The sequence below is a fragment of the Micropterus dolomieu genome, linkage group LG01, assembly GCF_021292245.1.
Source record: "Micropterus dolomieu isolate WLL.071019.BEF.003 ecotype Adirondacks linkage group LG01, ASM2129224v1, whole genome shotgun sequence".
In the NCBI taxonomy this organism is placed as follows: Eukaryota; Metazoa; Chordata; class Actinopteri; order Centrarchiformes; family Centrarchidae; genus Micropterus; species Micropterus dolomieu.
The window spans coordinates 4,407,079-4,425,906 of NC_060150.1; the positions used below are offsets into that span (position 1 = coordinate 4,407,079).

The 18,828-nt window shown below is 39.6% G+C and overlaps 1 protein-coding gene across 5 annotated transcripts in view; it reads right to left on the reverse strand.

Annotated features, from left to right (window-relative positions):
- The window catches only part of LOC123973064 (diacylglycerol kinase zeta-like), a 117,857-nt gene that overhangs the window by 35,507 nt on the left and 63,522 nt on the right, over window positions 1–18,828 (reverse strand). For all 5 annotated transcript variants that reach the window (XM_046052956.1, XM_046052947.1, XM_046052930.1 and 2 more), the window contains 2 exons: window positions 4,900–4,966; window positions 1,899–1,939 (listed from right to left, as the gene is read on the reverse strand). In XM_046052956.1, the coding sequence (XP_045908912.1) occupies window positions 1,899–1,939; window positions 4,900–4,966 (108 nt within the window). The remainder of the gene's footprint in view (window positions 1–1,898; window positions 1,940–4,899; window positions 4,967–18,828) is intronic.

Below are 18,828 nucleotides of genomic sequence, written 5' to 3' on the forward strand. Positions count from 1 at the left end.
TCTCTTCCTGGGAGATTTCTGATACGTAGTTGAGATGTTCCTGATTAAAGAGTTTCATCAAACAGTTAGTACACAACATAAATCCCTAAAACACTATTGATTTCAAGTTTGTTATTGCGTATTACTCTAAATGAAATCCTTTGCTAAACTGTAGCAGAGCTGTAATTAAATTATTGAGGCCGACTGTCAACATGAATATGTAAAAATTTGTGGCTCCTACATATATGTTTGTCTTACATATTTATCTTTATTTTTTTAATTGCTACATTAACAGCAAAAGACTTTGATACACTGTTTCACGGTATTTGTCATTTTATATAGTAATATGGTAATTTCATGAACATTTTTTGGGAAAATAAAGCAAATTAAATGGCTGACCAGTCACACTGACTGAAGCGGCTCATTGATTTGCAACACTGCAGACAATTGCTTGACAGAGAAAACCTAAAACTGTAACATGCTTTGAAAGTGGCTCTCAGAGCTGTAAGGCAAACGTGATTTGTAGTGATTGCAATAAAACAAGAATGTGTAACCATAGGCTCTGAGACGAACTGTAGAAACAGTGAATCTCTGAACTCTGACTCTAAACTAGGAAAGAGCTGAATATATTAGCACAGTAGACAGTTGCAGTAGTAGAAGCATATGTACCTATGGTGTGTGAACCACTTGTCAGAGCGATGCCAAGTACGCCTTCACTACCCCCACAGTGGGAATAATTAAGCTGGCATAAAAACCAAATTCTGTTCACCCTGATGAAACACTGGACATCTGCTCCCACTGCTGCTGCGTTTACATGAGTCGAGACGAGCCAAGTCACCAGGAGAGAATCAGACCCCACCTCAGGAAAAACTTGGACTCTCCTTTACACTAAAACCCAAGGTCGAAAATCGTATTTTTCTGTTTTGTATTTGTAAAGTATTCATGTCAGGCCCCTTCGCATTATTAAATGTATAATTATAATTACATTCATGATGCGTTAGCCCAGCAATTCCCAAAGTGTGGTGCAGTAAAAAAATGTAATGGTGGTGTAGCAGTGTAATAACTACAGCAATTATTTTTTGTTTAAATTTTTCATTAAATACAAACTTGAATTGAAAACTTTCCTTTGTGAGTTTCATTTAAAACAAAAAATGTTATTACTAATAGTTACTAGCTACTCACACACCTCTCTCCTTCTCTCTCAGCCTGTACTAACAAATCCTCATATGGATCCTCTTTTAGTCCACGTTATCTGTTTGAGGCTATGGCAGGGTGCGATTTGTGGGGAAACAGTGGAGGGATGTTTTGAAACGTTATTTCTTTTGTCATCAAAATACAATACTGCCCCCCCCCCACCCCACCCCACCTCCCTCCGCACGGTTCGACAAGCAGGTGAACTATGGATTGATTGCAAAGTTTAACCATCACAGTATGAGAAAAAAGTTTTACTACCACTGTTACTTTTTAAAGTAATAAATATATTACGTTACATCGCGACGCAGAGTAGTAGTGAAAAGACAGAGAAGACAGATGCACGCTGTGTTTAAGCGCAGTGAGTGGGTAAGAGGAGAGCGACTGATTTAAAAGCCGTCACTTTCAAGAGTGTCACTGAGTGAAACCCCGTAGCTGTGACTTCGGGCATGTTCACACTGGTGTAACAGGGACAATGCGCTGCTTGTCATCACAGAAACATTTTATTGCACCTTCAGTAATATCGGCTGCCGTCTCTCAGTGGGCGCTGTGGGCGTGACATTGAGCAAATAAATAAGTAAAATAAATAAATAAATAAATAAAAACACAAACAAACAAACAAACAAATATATATATAGCCATATAGGGAATGTGTTGCCTAAAAAGTTTGGGAACCGCTGTTTGACAAATTATACCCAGTGAAGTCGAGTCAGGCGAGATAGACATACCTGTGCTCTGTCTATCCTGTAGAAACGATCTGCTGTTGTGGCTGAGGAGACAAACAGAAACACAGTCACAATCAAATATTATCTGTGGTGAAAGAAAACCTAGTCTTTAAATTCTGCTGATTGTTTATCAGTCACCAAAAGTTCAAAAAAATGTGTTAAATTGTGCACAGGTGGGCTCCCACGGCTGCGGCAATTATACTGAGAATCAAGTATTTGTGACAACCTGCAGTCTAACAAGACAATGCAGTATCATCACACTGTGAAAAAGCACATTCAGTCAGTTCTCTGTCTGTTATGCAACAAAATACCTTAATGGTGTTTACAACAGAATAAAGTAGAGAACAAACAATTTGTGAGGACTGAATTGGTGATCAGTGTGGTTTAAATGTGTGTTTTCTAGCAGTGTTCTGCATTTGCTCAAGATGAAAATGAGTCATCTTGGATAAATACCAGAAAACTTCATTTTATTTGATAATAATCACCTATTTATGACAGGCATCTCTTTAGGACAGGCCTTTAATTCCTTTCCCACAATACTCATGCTCAGATGGGAAATAGGCTACAATCAAATTGTTTATTTTAATTGTCAAATTGGGACTAGGCTTTTAATTAAAGTTTTACTGTAGTTCTAAAGTTGCTTAAGCAATGTCCCTGCCAAATAAATACAAAACCAAAATACAATAGAAATACAGAGACAGAGATTAAAAGCTTAAGGCCTCAGTATGCTGCGAGTGAAGGGTGCACATTTTGTGAAGTTCTAGAAATCAAAACCTTTCCAGCACGGAAAGATGCTTCCAAACACAAACAATTCAACAACTACTTTTGCTCTTTAATTAACATTTATTATGGTGGATCAATATCAAAATGTCCATAACTGCTTATTTAAAATATTGATTTTCCTTCAAATTATTTTTCATTCATTTGATAGTTACACAGCAACTACAGCTTCTTCAATAAGTGAGGGGATGATCAAAATTTAATTACAAGTCTTGCATTATAATCAAAATATCACCCAGTGTGATATAAAGCACGACTGTCTTCTCCAGAGGTAATCTTTGTTTAGACATATCACAGGTGATTAGGAGCTAGTACAAAAAGGTGATAGAAGATCCCGATTTCAAGACAACCTTCACTGATGGACGCCTTTCAGAAAGACAGTAAGCAGGTAGCTCACTGTGAGCACATGGTATTTCTATACAACCAGTGCGCTCATAGCCGAGACGGCGTTCTAAAAATAAACATTTTCTCTGTTTTATTACTCAATCTGGAAAGTATGTAATGAGAATACCCAACCTGCAGGAAAAAAACTGATAATCTCCATCTTGCTTTCAACTAAGTATGTATTGTGCAGCTGTTTTATGTAGAAACATCTATGTTAGATCAGGACAGATCCTCAGACGCTAAAAACTAGCTCAGGAAGAGAAATTATCTTTTTATTATTACCAGATTTATTTACATTTATTTGTTTAGCTGACGCTTTTACCCAAAGCGACTTACAATTGCTATATATGTCAGAGGTCGCACGCCTCTGGAGCAACTAGGGGTTAAGTGTCTTGCTCAGGGACACATTGGTAGATGTGTCACAGTGGATTATTGAACCCGGGTCTCTCACACCAATCCACTGCACCATCACCACCCCTATGTTGAATTATAGGGTCACATACCGTGGGTGTTTGGGTGTCACTTTAAAATAAAACATGTACATTTAGGATTACTTTAGGATTACAGTATGACTGATCACCTGCTTACTACACCTCTTCAAACACTTCCCCCTCTCTTTCAGTTAGCTATATTTGTTTGACTCCAGTTCTCTGCTAAATTCCACCAGGACTCAACAGAAGCAGAGGTGTGTATGTGTTGTGTGTGTGTGAATGCCTGTATAACATTGTGTAAGATGCTTGGTTTTTCCCTGTGATATTTTTGGCTTTCTGCTGTTATATGAGATTAATATTCATGACATTTCCCCCAATGAAAAAAAAACAGGATCTGATGGAACTATTCTTTGTGTTATTTTGAGGGAGTACCAGCGCAGAAGCCTTTTTGCATGGTAGTCTTTATGCTTCACAGTTGCTCTAGACACTTTATTACCACTTCAATTAATGTGCAAATGATTTTATAAATGGTGGGTCAAATCTTTTAAAATGTTCTAAAAAAATATTTAGGGAGGTTTCTCTGCTGTGAAACTCATGAATGGGTCAATATCTAAATATTGCGTCACAGGTGTCACTGATGCTTGCAGAGACCCAGCATGTCTACTTTGCAGGGCTAAGTATCACTAGGACTAGGAGGAAGTGTTTACAGAGTAATTATATAGTATACATTGTGATTTGTGTTACATTATAACAGATTAATTCTGTGGATTCATTTCAATGCAGTAATAATTATCCTCATGGGTGTTCAGAGTTGTATAAGCTGATGCAACAAAAAGTCATACAGACAGTTTTAATAGTACTTGCTTGGTGAACTTTCACATAACGGATGAATGACATTTAAAAATGCTATATTAGAGTCAGCGTGGATTTCAAGTCCAAGTGTTTAAAAAAAAATGGATGGTTGTAAGTTGCCTAAGACAAGCTGAGTGCATTTGTCCTTGATAAAGATTTGTTGTGATATTACTATTTATAGGAATACGTTAGGACTTAATTTAAGCTGACAGCAAAATATTCCACTTCTTCTATACAGATATATACAGTAGAGCTTTTTAGTAGGTTGTCTCAAATGAAATACTAAAAATACATATCATATACATTTACTGTATGAAATACCTGGAACATAATTTAAAACATAATATATAGATGGTTTGTGAGGAGCTTTATTAAAGCCAATTTCACAGGAAAAGACAGACTAAATAAAGAAGCTAAATCAAAATGAGTCTTGTTAGTGCTATATGACTTTATATAAGCAAGTTACTTTGCAATGAGAGCATAAGTAGTTCAGATCACACTGGGAAAAAATAAAATGTCTGCTCACTTTTTCATGTCCTATAAGTTGATATACTTACAGTCAAGGAAACACCACTTTGGAGATAATCTCTGCGAGGAAAGAATCTGCGGCTTGGCTGCCTCCTCCTGAATGACAAACAGACACAACAGTTAGATTGCAGAGCAGGAGATAGCTGGCTGACAGTATAACAGAAGCTCAGCTGACCTGAGGATGGAACTTTTTTTGTTAATAGTGATCTATCTATTTATAGAACAGAAGGACCAGCACGCTGACAGAATAGCTCAGAGGGCAGACAAGAAGAAGAAATGGATGGATGAAGCAGAAGTTTTGGCTTCTTTGGTTAGGATAGTATGAGATTGCAGGTAGATAAAATTACAGTAGGTTATGACACTGCTAAGTGAAAGGGCTGTCAATCCTCAGAGATGTATCACATCCTCTTTATGGCGAGTTGTTACCATCAGGATAAAGATGAAAGGTACTGTCCCCACCCACTACCCATGCTCAAAGATAAGAGAGACATAGCTTCCAGTATAACTCTTAAACAAATCATAGCCATGATAGCTGTGTCACTTGAATTTTGTTGTACTTGATTTTTGATTGTTGGTGATGCTGTTATGGGGCACTGAAACAAAAGGAATTTCTGAAAGCATAATAAAAGTGACAGAAATAGTAAACCCAAAGACATATTCCATAAATCTGAAGTGTGTGCAAATCCAACATCTCAATCTCAGGGAATACATTACGGCCTAATGCAAAATAAATACAGAATGTAACACTCCAATAACCCCAGGCACTGATGAATGACAGTCAGGATGCATGGTGTGAATAACTTAATGTCATCCATGCTTTGTATCTTGACAACAAGCTCAAAGTAGACCCAAAGTGACGGACCCAGGTGAAGACGTTTTTAGGCTAAATCTTTCATCAGCGACTTTGGTCTTTAGAGAAGTTCTTTAGAAAATGAAGAAAAAACAACAACTCTGTGGACTGGACCTGTTAATTCTTTTACTGAACAGCTGATGCTTCAGATTTTTCTCTTTAAAGGGAGAGTAAGTGATGGTAATACAAGAAACTTTTTGTTCAAGTCAGTGAATATTTCCTCACCGTCCACTAGCTCTCCGTTTTGTGTGTGTTCTGAGAAAAAAAATCTGGTTTCCCTACACAGCCCTGGCTCTGTAAATGGAAAACAAAAGAAAGTGGTGTGGGCCTTGCCACACAACATTGTTCCAGCCAATCAGCAACAGTTAGTGCTGGTGCATAGGAGCAGTGGAAGAGAGAGTTCTATACACCGGCACATTCGAATGTGCTGGACTCCAGGTACTGTGAAGAAGGAGAGATGACTGAGAAACAGCTAAAGAGGAAAAGATCTGAAGACTGACTATAAACAGAGAAGAAAGTTGTATAACCAGGCAAGGTCAAAGGCATTTCATCGCTGGAGAAAACTCACTGAATTAAATTTGGGGGGCGGAGCTTCTAATGGAGCCCTGAAGGGAGGGGTGTATTTGAGTGGCAGTCAATAATGCTTCTGCAAAATCACTTACTCTCCCTTTAATACTGAAGACATGTTTTGGTCACTGTCACCATTTTTTTGTAGCCAATGCCAATAAATGCATCCCATTCTGTAAAGGGATCTCTAAATGTTACCACCAACCCCACACAATATTCAGATAAGCAGAGGATCACACAGGAACTCATAGCATTGTCCATGAATGTGGAAGATAAAGCTGGTGGCTAGCCTGCTATTTGCTAACGTTGGCCTAAAATGGGAACCAAGCTGTATTTTGTCATGCCAAGTGTTTTCTCTGAAGTAGGATAAACAAATCTAATCACAGGGTTGGCGGTTTGATCCCGAGCTCCTGCTGTCCTCATGTTGTGGACTTGTCTGGACTAGCTCGCTGCCATCAGTCTGCGAGTGTGTGTGAATGGGTGAATGAGAGGGAAATTGTACTAAAAAGCTCTACCAAAGCTCTCTGATAAAAGCACTACACTAAATTAATGCAACAATTTCTTTTTCATCTCTGCCCACACCAGCTGATCGTTAGTTACCAGATGAATTCACATTCAGACCAGTTAAATGTGCAGCACCACGAGCCTGATCCCAGCCAGACCCCATTTGTTATTCATTTTAAGCTGATTCACCGACTCTCCCATATTAATCCAAGGTTAACAACTTCTCATGTCCTCCGGTTTATCTCCCTGCAAACATATTATGTCTGTGTGACCACATAGCCATGATCTTTGAAGAAATGATTCTGCATTGTGAAGAAGGCGATGATGAGCAGTGAAATGATGTGTGCATTGAGCCATTCAGACAGATGCTGATACACATTTTAACCATGTATCTGTGTCGGTCTGATCGGGGGAACAACAAACCTCTCAATGAATTATTAGTTATCCTACATCACTGCTACTACGAGTTTAATGAACCAATATATTAGATTAATAGAATAGAAATTAAATTTGGCCTCAATCAGCTTTGTAATGTTTGAAAATTTGAAGAATAAAGTCTGGAGAAAGTTCATATTCACTCGCCGCATTAATGCAACGTTTTATATTTTGGTATCATTCGGACTCCTTTTTATCCAGCTTCCAATTAATTCAGAATGCTGCAGCAAGACTTTTAACAAGATCAAAAAACAGACACCATCTTACTGAGATTCTTGCCTCCCCACGCTGGCTCCCTGTTAGCAGTAGACTGAAGTTTAGAACCTTGGTCTTTGTGTACACAGGGCTAAATGGTCTTGGCTCTGCCTCTATCTGTGAACTCCCACCCCCGTTCAACACCTCACCTCAGATACTCCCACCAAGGCCTTCTGTCTTTCCATAGATCAAGAACTAAATGTTCTGGTGATAGAGCTTTCTCAGCAGACGCAAAACTGTTAAATTCTCTTCCTCCATCAATTTGATTTTCCTCACTCTATTGATGTTTTCAACACACTTTGACTCACTAACTCTGTTAACTGTGCCTCACATTTCACTGTAGCTGAAGGCCAATGTTGTACGCACGCTCTTTCGTTCTTTATCTATGTGCTGTAAAGAACTTTGGATCAACTTTATTGTGTACTTTTAGATAAAACTGATGCAATCAAATCCAACAGCTCTGCAGTAAATCTTCCCTTCTTGAAGGTTCTAATGTTCGTGTTGAAACTGTTTCAGAGATGTGTTGAGTCAACTGCATGGTCAATTTGAAGGCTACTTGTGCTGTTTAGTCTTGGGGAATAGTGACACCACATATAATGGTGATACTACTTTCCCGGTAGCAGTCAGAAATTATAGCTATATAGCTATTTTCTAAAACCATGTAACATTTCCTTGAAGCAAGCTATTGCTGCCACTAAGTAGCATGCCAATACAACCAAACGCTGCATCACTACATTTTACATTTTTTTTCTTAGAAAGAGTGGATCTGCGGTTTGATGGTACGTAGCAGAAAGAGAAATAGGACTAGCAGCCAACTAGTCCTGAGGGATGGAGTCGGCTCTGGAGAGCAGATTCAATTATTCTACAATTCACTGAGAATTAGACAAAAGGCTTATTCAGGAAGAGAATTACACTGCAGCTACATCAAAATCTTTGGTCACTTCATCAACATCCCTACACAGCACAGCAAAGTGAAATGCATTGGTCTGGATGGAAGCCTGCAAACTCTGGCCACTCATGTCATACAGTTGCCATCACCGGCCTTCGTGCTGTGTAAAAGAGGCTTTTCCACAGTGACTGTGATAAAATCTTGGCAGAATAGTGAATCCTCAGGATCTTTAGCATAAAACTGATCACATTTATAGATAATCAATGCTGTTTGGGCAGCTTCAATGCCATACAAAACAACCTATTTCAGTTCAGCACCGCCGAGAAGAGAATGAACGTAAAAAAGTCTCCTTCCGATAGATGTGACAGGAGGAGAACAACCCAAAGAAAGTAAAGTAATTTTTCTTTCAAACTGCAAACCTTTCATGCAGACTGTGACAGAAAGGCTGGCTGAAGTAAACACCTCTCCTACTCTCGCTCTGCGTTTGTCTGTACTTATCTAATCCTGCTGTCGAGCTCAGCAGCAGTCTCTAGCTGAGTAAACTGCCCGCAGGCTTTTATAGCAAACCTACAAACACTGACTCAAAAGCTGAACTTGTCTGACTGACTGACTTTTCTCTTCTTCACCTTCTTTCTTCTCCTGTCTCTTCTCCATTCACTCCTGTTCATCATCTTACACATAAACTTACTGAGTTCCTCCTCTGTTTTGGTCAGATTTAGAAAGCCTTCCGGGCTTCTTTCTGATATATTCGGCGCCTGGAGTCATGTGTGTTATTTATCAAACAGGAGCATCAGCCTGGAACTGTAGTTTACCTGTTGCTCCAGGTGTCAGCTGTGTGATGCACCTTTTAAAAAGGTTCACACAATTTTCAAAGGCCTGATCTATGCCTCTGAAGACAAGGTGTAAATAGTTCATGTGAAGACTGTGGTGCAGAAGAGAAACCTGAATTAAGCCTTATTCTGCAGAAATCTTAGGAGGACAGCAAAAATATCTAGGAGTCTGTGATGAATGAATTTGTCAAACAAATTAATTAATTTCAAAGATAGGACTGTAATGTTGCACATTTTGAGAGACACGCGCCAGCCAGCAGAAATGAAATGATTGTGAAGCTTTGGGGCTGTGCAGGCGAGAATGTGTTACAGAAGCATAATGAAACTGCAAGCCCATGTATAAATTTTTCATTTTTTATCATCATTTCATCTCTTTAATTCATTACTTTAATGTCTCCTACTATCAAAAAGTCCAGAGATTACACTATACTATCATTTTTGAGTCAGCAGCTCAGATTTAGCCCTGTGCTTTCATACTCCTGTGTGTAAACTTGGACCATGGCGGTGAGGCCACACTGCTGAGAAAATATTGTCTTCCTAAACAAGTCTTGATTATGTAACTCTGTCTTGAGGTTTGATTACATTATTATGATCATAAATGATTGAATGTACTGAATATGCTACAGTAAGTGCAACAAAAGTTTACCATATCGGGTCATTATCAGATATTAATTATTTTCTCCAACTAAAGCGCAAACTGCACTAGTGAGCGTCATCAGTCACCAGAGAGCAGGAGAAACGACTGTTACATCATCTGGTTGCGAATAGCAACAAAAGGTCTGACAACAACTCATGAGCTGCCTTCTTAGTATTAGTGAACCAATCTATATAAAAACAGGATAGGTGTTAAAAATAACATTTACGGAGTTAGTGCTGCTCCGCGTGCTCCTGAAGGGGAAGATGAAAAGGCTCATTGTGAAATGAAGGATGTGGGTACATGACAACCACATAAGGAGAACCGAACACGGGCTTTAATCTCATCACATCCACGGTGTCTGCTTACAGCATGTTCAAGACCCTTCACAAGGGTATGAATTTCTTTATTCTCAAATATGGCAACTTAACACCAAGCTGAACAGCAGCGTTTGACTGCAATCTCTGACTGGAACTGTGTTCTCTCTGACAAGCGTCCTTTGTTGAACAAGTAACCACATCCAACACTGGAGAACACTTCTACATAGAACACCATGAAGTAAAACAAAATATATATTCAATAGAAGGTGCTGGAAGCTTGGTGAATGTACAGGTAGCGGCTACATTTTGTGCTTCCACGATTTTGGACCATCAAAATACGTAGTCTGCTATTGACCGACTACATGATTTGGCATGTGAAAGTTCACCACAGTTGAATACTTTAACTTTGCTTTCCCTCCACAAGCTAAACCGCTGATTTGTTATGATTACATTGTCATGAAGTGATTTTCGATGACGATTCTTTTTACCGTGATGCTGACTGTTAACCATGATGGCAGTTGTTGAGACCGATGGGACTCCATAAATTGATAAATTGATATAAACCTCTAATTTGGCATTACACACAGAGAGGAAACTTAAGAGTGAATATATCGCCAACCTCTTGTATGTCACAGTCAAAATCTTTCAACCTATTAGCTACTGATGGTAATTGTGTTACTTGAGAGTGGTGCCCCAAGGTGAATTTAATGCAAGGTAAATTCTATTATTAATTATAGTAATATATTTTTTAAACCTTTATTAAACCAGATGATCTCATTGAGGTTTAAAACATCCTTTTCAAGGGTGTCCTGGCCCAAAACAGCAGCATATTGACAGAGCAGAGTTACAGATATGAACACCAGACACACATTCAACGACTGTTAAGATACACAAATAAACAGTATAACTTCAAGACCACTTAAAAGTACAATTTGCACATGGGTTTAGAGGAATTTGTTATTTTAAAAGCAGTGACAACAACTGTTATTATTAGATTATTGGATATAAATGTTGGTGCCATTTAAACCATAATTCAGTAAACCATGTAACCATTAACCAAGTAGCATTAGTTGTCTAGACTGAACCAGACCTTAACCATGGAGGTGGCAAATTAGAAAACACTAACGAGTCATTTCTAGGGCAGTCCTTTGGGTTATTTTGGAAACCCATAAACCGTTTTTGGAAGTCAGTCTTACCATACTGATTACTATCAGTTAGAAGATGGTGGTGGATAGGAAAAAGCCATAATTTACACTGTGCTATTACAGGACTTCACTAATAGTCCTCACTATTATTTTTGATTTTAAAAAAGGATCTGCTCTACTTTAAAAATGAGAAGGGAAAAATCTGTACACCGTATGGATTTTTAAGTTGCTTTAGGTTACTTTGGTTGGTTAAGTGGTTCTTACTCTGCTTCTATAAAGCACAGATATGAAAAGCACTGCAGGTTGCCAGCAGTAAAAGGACAACAACCCCATCCCTTCCACCACACACGGCAGGGTGACATGCAGCAAAATCCCACTAACAAAATCCTCCCGGCCACCGGGAGGAAAGAAAGAAGATAAACAGACAGGGGGGAGCCAATCCTTGAGAGTGACTCACAGGAGCAGTGAGCAGGTGAGCTAGTTTTCTCTCTTCCATGACAGTATTTGTTAAATGTCGTTGGGACATCTCAAGAAGCCTATCTTTGATTTATAAAGACCGGTTAAAGCAAGATACTGGTAAGCATGTTCTGAATGAAAAGGGCACAAATCTGACCACACTGATTCTTATTCAAATTTTGTGTTTGGATGTCCATCTGTCTCTTATATTATGTATATGATCTCTAAAACAAAAGGAGAAAAGGTATGTGGAAAGTTTGGTGACCTTAGGGTGGAAAATTTTATTTCTGTTACAATATAGTACTTTTTGTCATATACACAATGGAGTTGGATGTTAAGACTGGCCCATTTATCATGGTTTTATTTGTTCTCTATGAGCTACGACTCACTCTCATTGCTGTGGGTAACACCTCGCTACCTTTCTGACTGACAATGACAATTATATTCAAATCAAATTCAAAGCCCAGTCGTCAGACACAAAGTGACATAAACTCAAGTTAGTGTGAAATTACAGCACACTGATATTGCAAACATCTGTCATCCAATGCAACTACCAATGCAATACCTTCAACCTTGTGTCTCTCGTCCCCATTTTGGTCAATCAGACCAAAAGCTACAGCAGCAATCAAAAACACCACAAGCTCCAAAAGCAGAAGTGCCCCCATCATGTGTGGGGTCACATTACCGGATGAGCTAAAAACCTTTTATGCTCACTTTGATCTCCTCAACAAAGGGTTAGCTGTAAAGTCTACTCCACCTCCAGAGGACCGGCCACTGTCAGTATCCACAGCAGATATGAGAAGAGTCCTGCTGAGAGTGAATATGAGTAAAGCTACTGGGCCTGCTAACATCCCTGGCCAGTTGATGTTATTACTGACATGTTCACGGTCTCACTGTCTCAGGAGAGTGTTCCCACCGCCCTGTGGCACTTACCCCCATTCTGATGAAGTGCGACATTGGACTTCCTCACAAACAGACCCCTACACAGTTTGGATTGAGGGCTGAGCCGGTGAACAATTTCAGGTTCCTGGGAATCAGCATCACAGAGAACCTGACATGGTCATCTCACATCTCCACGCTGGTGAAGCAAACTCAGAAATGGCTGTATTTCTTAAGGAAACTAAAGAAGGCAAAATCCTGTGCCAAGTTCGTATTAACTTTTAAAGAGGAGCAATAGAAAGCATCCTGACTGGAAACCTCGCTAACTGGCATGGGATGTGCACGGCCCAGGACAGGAGGGCTCTGCAGCGGGTGATGAAAACAGCTCAGAAGATCATTGGTATCATCACTGATCATCTACCGAGCATCAGTGAGATCGGTGAGGTGACGGGCCTGTAGAGCCCAAAGGAAACTAAAAGATAGGGTGCCGTCTGGCCAGAGATACAGAAGCATCGGCTGTCCTACCACCAGACTGCAGAGCAGCTTCTTCCTCCAACCCTGTGTTGTGTGGTGTATAACATATGTGCATTTGACGCTTAACAGTTGTAAAATGACAAATAAATCTACCTTGTACCTTGTTTCTGAATGGTGATTTTATCAACAAGAGCAAACTAAACACTTAGCAAATGCACAACAATAACAGAGTAATGCTAATTTATTCTGTGGCAGTGGTTAAAGCAGGAAGGCAGCACGTCAATTATGTTAATGATTCTGCAGCTTCTGACTTGAGATGTGCCGCACCAGAGGACAGTGCCATTATGCATTGTACGCCACTGTGTTCACCTTTATTAAAATCATATGCAAATGACACCAGGTGGCTACAGAATAACCACACACACACACACACACACCACTACTCACATCAGACTGGTCGGTCATAACTCTGGATTTTGCTTGTTTGTGGCACGATTACACCAGCTCATCAATCTTGTGTCATTATCTCCTTTCCAACTGTCCAACTGTGGCATTTCATGTTTTATTCTTGGAATGCATAATGGTTCAGATGCTGTTGTGTCACATTTTACGACATGACTTGGCCATTTATGACGCAAGACAGAATTAATAATTAATTAAATAAATAAATAAAGTTGGATTCTTGAAATATATACATACACATTACAAAGTCAGCCTACTACCACCTGAAGAATATATAAAGGATTAAAGAACTTATGCCTCAGCAGACCCTGGAAAAACTTATCCTTGCATTTATCTTCAGTCGACTCGACTACTGTAACGGTGTCTTTACAGGGCTCCCTAAGAAATCCATCAGACAGCTGCAGCTGATTCAGAACGCTGCTGCTCGAGTCCTCACTAAGACCAAAAACATTACACATTACTCCAGTTCTGAGGTCTTTACACTGGCTTCCTGTCTGTCAGAGAATTGATTTCAAAATACTGCTGTTGGTTTATAAAGTACTGAATGGTTTAGGGCCAAATTGCATTTCTGGTCTTCTGCTACGTTATGAACCATCCAGACCTCTCAGGTCGTCCGGGGCAGGTCTGCTTTCTGTCCCCAGACTCAAAACTAAACGAGGAGAAGCAGCGATTAGTTTTTATGCTCCATATATCAGGAACAAACTCCCAGAAAACTGCAGGTCTGCTGAAACTCTCAGTTCTTTCAAATCAACACTGAAGACTTTTCTTTTTACCACTGCTTTTAATTCAATCAAATGTAAGGCATAGGTCAGTGTCGTACACTGCACTGCATTTACTTTTCATTTTATTCTATTTAAGCTTTAAAATTGATTTTATCGTGTTTTTTTTCTATGTCACCCTTTTAATAATTATATTTCAGTGTGAGTTTTTTTCAATTTCCCTTTGTTGCTTTTATGTTATTTGTAAAGCACTTTGAATTGCCTTGTTGTTGAAATGTGCTATACAAATAAACTTGCCTTGCAAAGTGTAATGTTTGGGAGTATTTCATCCATAAAATGATGACCAGATGCAGTTTGTCCACAAGATTACAAATCATTTTAAAATGATATTGTAATTCTGCTAAATACACTTATTCATGACTCAAAGTGCAGTTCATGTCAAAAAAGAAAACCCTAGTTGTATTTTCATGTAGCACATTTCATGCCACAATACAAACCTTTCCGAAACAACAATCTACAAGAATTAAAAGTGACTTCATTTTATAGTCAAGATTCAATTTCAAAAGTAACAAGCTCTTTGAGCTTCATTTATAACATTTATAATTAGGTTTTCTATCTGACCCTGTCTTCTGCTGACAGAACAAAAAGATGGTGTGTTTATTGAACAATGAATTAAAGACTAAAAAGACTTTTCAAACATTAGAACTGTACTGTGAATTATCTTTCTCCCTTGGTTGCTTGGTTCTCAAGCATCTCCTGAGAAGATCAGGACCTCAAAAAGACTACCTCACTAATCCTGTAATTACATAAAGGAACAATGAAAATAAAAGGCCAACACTGAGCACTTGTTTTATCTCTTTAGACCAAAAAACCTCTGAACAAAGGAAATCACCTCTGCATTATAGGACAAATTCAGAATAGGCAATTAAAAGTCACAATACAATAAACTCACCAATACGTTTGGCTGCGCACACACATTAACAGGATATGGATTGCATAAGCACATTGAGACACACACACAGGCAATAAATGCACTTAGCAAAGGTCACACACACACACACACACACACATGCCGATATTCACAGACAGAATAGTCCATGCATCATGCTGTAACACTGAGACACATGGGGGAAACTAATCTCTGTGGAAACAAAAATGCATGTGTGTTTTTGTTTTTGTCTCCCAACAATATTAAGAATCAAAATAGCTACAGTAAAAGACTGATTTTGCAGACTGACAATTTTAAAAAAAATAGATAGTTGTGTGAATCGTGCAGCGTGAAAAGACATCAATGAAAACTGGAGAAGGGGGATTATCATTGATGTAGTGATCACAAAGCAGAGCTGTCTTCACCAGACAGGACAATAACTTTTCACCCCAGAGAAAGTATATGTCTTGTCAAACTAACATTTAAAGACCACATAATGACTCTTTGGTTAACCATAACCAAAGTCAAAAGAAGAAAGTTGACAGTTCTCTTTTCCCCTCCTTTCCCTCAAAGTAAGTGGAATGGATCCCTACAGAGATCGACCTTTTTAACCCTTCAAAACACCAAAGTCACACAACAACACAAACAAACTAACCGACCAACGGCAGCGCTAGACCAACTCCTGTCTTCTGCGAGGTACAATTACTGTTTTTATCAAAAGGAGTCTGGTGCCTTTGACAAGAGAGATGTAGTGACTGTTTTTGGTTAAAACAGGTCTATCTCTGTAGGGAACGGGCCACAGTCTAACTCTGGATAATAGCTGGTAAAAAAAAAAGACAGGAAGAACTTCAACTACGGACCCAAGCAGCAACCTCGAACAACAACCTTAAATGCGATTTGAATCAAGGGGGAGGCCTAGGCCCTTATATGACTATAATAGAAACTGATTTTTCTGACCATAGCGACCGGCTAACGAGCCTTGAAGAACAGGTGAACAACTCCAATCTGAAAACAGTCAAGAGTAGTTGGCCCTCGTTGAACTATGAAGGACACTCGGCCACAGACTTCATGTCAAAATTTCTTGTTGACATATAGCAAGATCAAACGTTCACCTCACCGCCAGAGCATGACAGGGAACACCGCAAGCTGAGGCCAAAACCAAGTGAAGGAGAACGATCTCGGACCATTTGCTTTCTATGCTACAAACAAAGAGAGCAGGTACTTGTCCTGGCCAGGAAATGATGAAAATGTGTTTATCACGGTCAAAAGATCTTAATTTTTCCTGACATGACCAGTGAACTTGCCAATAATATGTATACATATAGCCTATATACTGCGTATCTACCTTTAGTGATAATTAACGTCTTGTGTCCATGATGTTGGTTAACAAAACAAGACTTGTGGAACGAGGTTGACTCAGCTCTCCCTTTGAAAAACATCCTTATGCTAAGCGATTTAGTTTATTGTATTTAAGGCGTCTCTCCCAGTACACTTTCTTTCAGATGTCTTTCTTATGCCCCACTCATGCTATCGATACTATTAAGTAAACCACAAGTTATGTGGTGTGCGGCGCTCGCTCCCGCATGTGCTATAGCATATGCAGACACAGCCTCTGGCTCGCCTGCAGGGATGTTAATCAGCAGTGGGTCTGTGTATTCCCAACAGTGTTAAATTTACCACATGTCCTTGCAATTGTATATAGTAGTGGAGCATACCACTTATAGTCACAGACATAACCATTTAGGATACTAGAGGCACAGCTCTGGCTGACCTTTTTCTCTGTGTCTCCCTTGTTTCCTCCTTGTGTTGTGGGCTCCATAATGGATAAATGAAGCTAATCAACATCTCTGTTGGTGACAGCGCGATAATAAAACGGTCAGGTCACTTAAAGGCAGCAGTATTACAGAATTCCCCTCACAGGGTCAAAACATTGACCTGCTCTCATGCTGCATTCTGTCAACAGGTCGATAGATATTGCCATCAACAAACAGCAGATATCATGTATGTATGCTAAACACGTATCTGACTGGACCTCCCTGCATCAACCTATTAAAATGTAGGCCTACTGAATTAAAAAAAATAATCTGATCTACAGTTGTATTTGCAGCATCTACAATACCGCAAATAGAATGAACCGTTACCAGTGCAAGAATTAGCTCAGTTTTTTCAAGAATATTTTGAGCTGTAGGACTGCTGTCGAGCGTTGGCTGGGTTGTATTGTTGTTCTGCCAACATGCCTGTCGTCAAGAGTTGTATCACCCTCATTTTTCGTTGACAGTTTAGACAGTTTAGAAAGACTGTGTGCCTTGAGGATGGAGCTGACGCCTCATTTAAGGCATACTTCCTAACGAGTATCTACTGAATGAGGTCATGTTTACTACAAATGTGTGTTTTGCGTATTGATGTCATGTATAGTGGGCTATTGCTTAGAGCAGGTCGCCTACTAATTGGAGGATCGGCGGTTTGATCCCCGACTTCCCTGAGTCCGTATGTCTAAGTGTCCTTGGGCAAGATTTTGAATCCCAAATTGCTCCCGAAGGCTGTGCCATCAGTGTGTGTGAATTAATACTTTCTATTTCTGATGAACAGAGGCCTTCCTTAAAGCATTCCTCCGAGGTGAGATACACTGCTCATACTAACAAGGCACGGAAGAGACGACACTGCACGCCTTTAGACACAACGGCTCATCTAAACCGCAGAAGCTTCTGTCCCCTGAGACTTGGCCTCCAGACTGAGTTCAATCTTTTGTCCAGTAGGCATGAAGAATAGAAGCTGCTTAAAGCTCGGGGAACACTGTATGAAAAATGGGGAAAAGGCAGATTGCTTTCTACAAATTTCTCAAATAGCCAGTAATCCAGGTTCACTGACAATTAACTCCTCTGGATTTACTGAGACTTTCAGAGCCTATTATTCTGATCTGTACATATCTGAATCACCTGAAGATGATGTGGACATGTTAAATTTCTTCAAGTGGCTCAATGTTCGTCATGCCCTCTGCTTCTGCTTAGTGGCGAGCTGTCTTTCCCTCCTCCTTTCCCTGTATGTGTTTGTGATTTGATTGCTTGTGAGTGGAGTCAGGTGTGCAGGAGTCGAGCCACCCGCCTATCATCACCAATCAGGTCTCTTTCATATGCCTGGTTCCTGCCAACACACAGCCAGATTGTAGACCCTCAGTCAGTCTTTATATGTTTTGTATCAACATTGCTCAATCCTTGACTCATGTGCCTTGCAGTCTAGCTCCGCCTGGATCCTGCCTCTGCTCCGCTCCTGTCACGTCTGGACTCTGGACCTCAATCTCTGGATTAGTGGATGCTTTGTAGGGCTGGACATCTGACTTCACTGCTTGTTCTTCTGCCTGGCTCGGCTCACTCCTAACTCTCTGAACCACTTGGACTTACCTAACCCCCATAAACGCTGCTCCCCGTACATTAAGTATTCTGTTAATAAATTATTTTATATTCAAATACTATAATACTATCCACGGGTACTGTGATCAGCATTTGGGTTCAAACCGAGGTCCAGCCTTAACAATGTTCCCTAATTATCTGTGGAATAACACAAAAAATTGGAGGCACCATTCAATTCAATGATAAATAACAGATACCATCCAG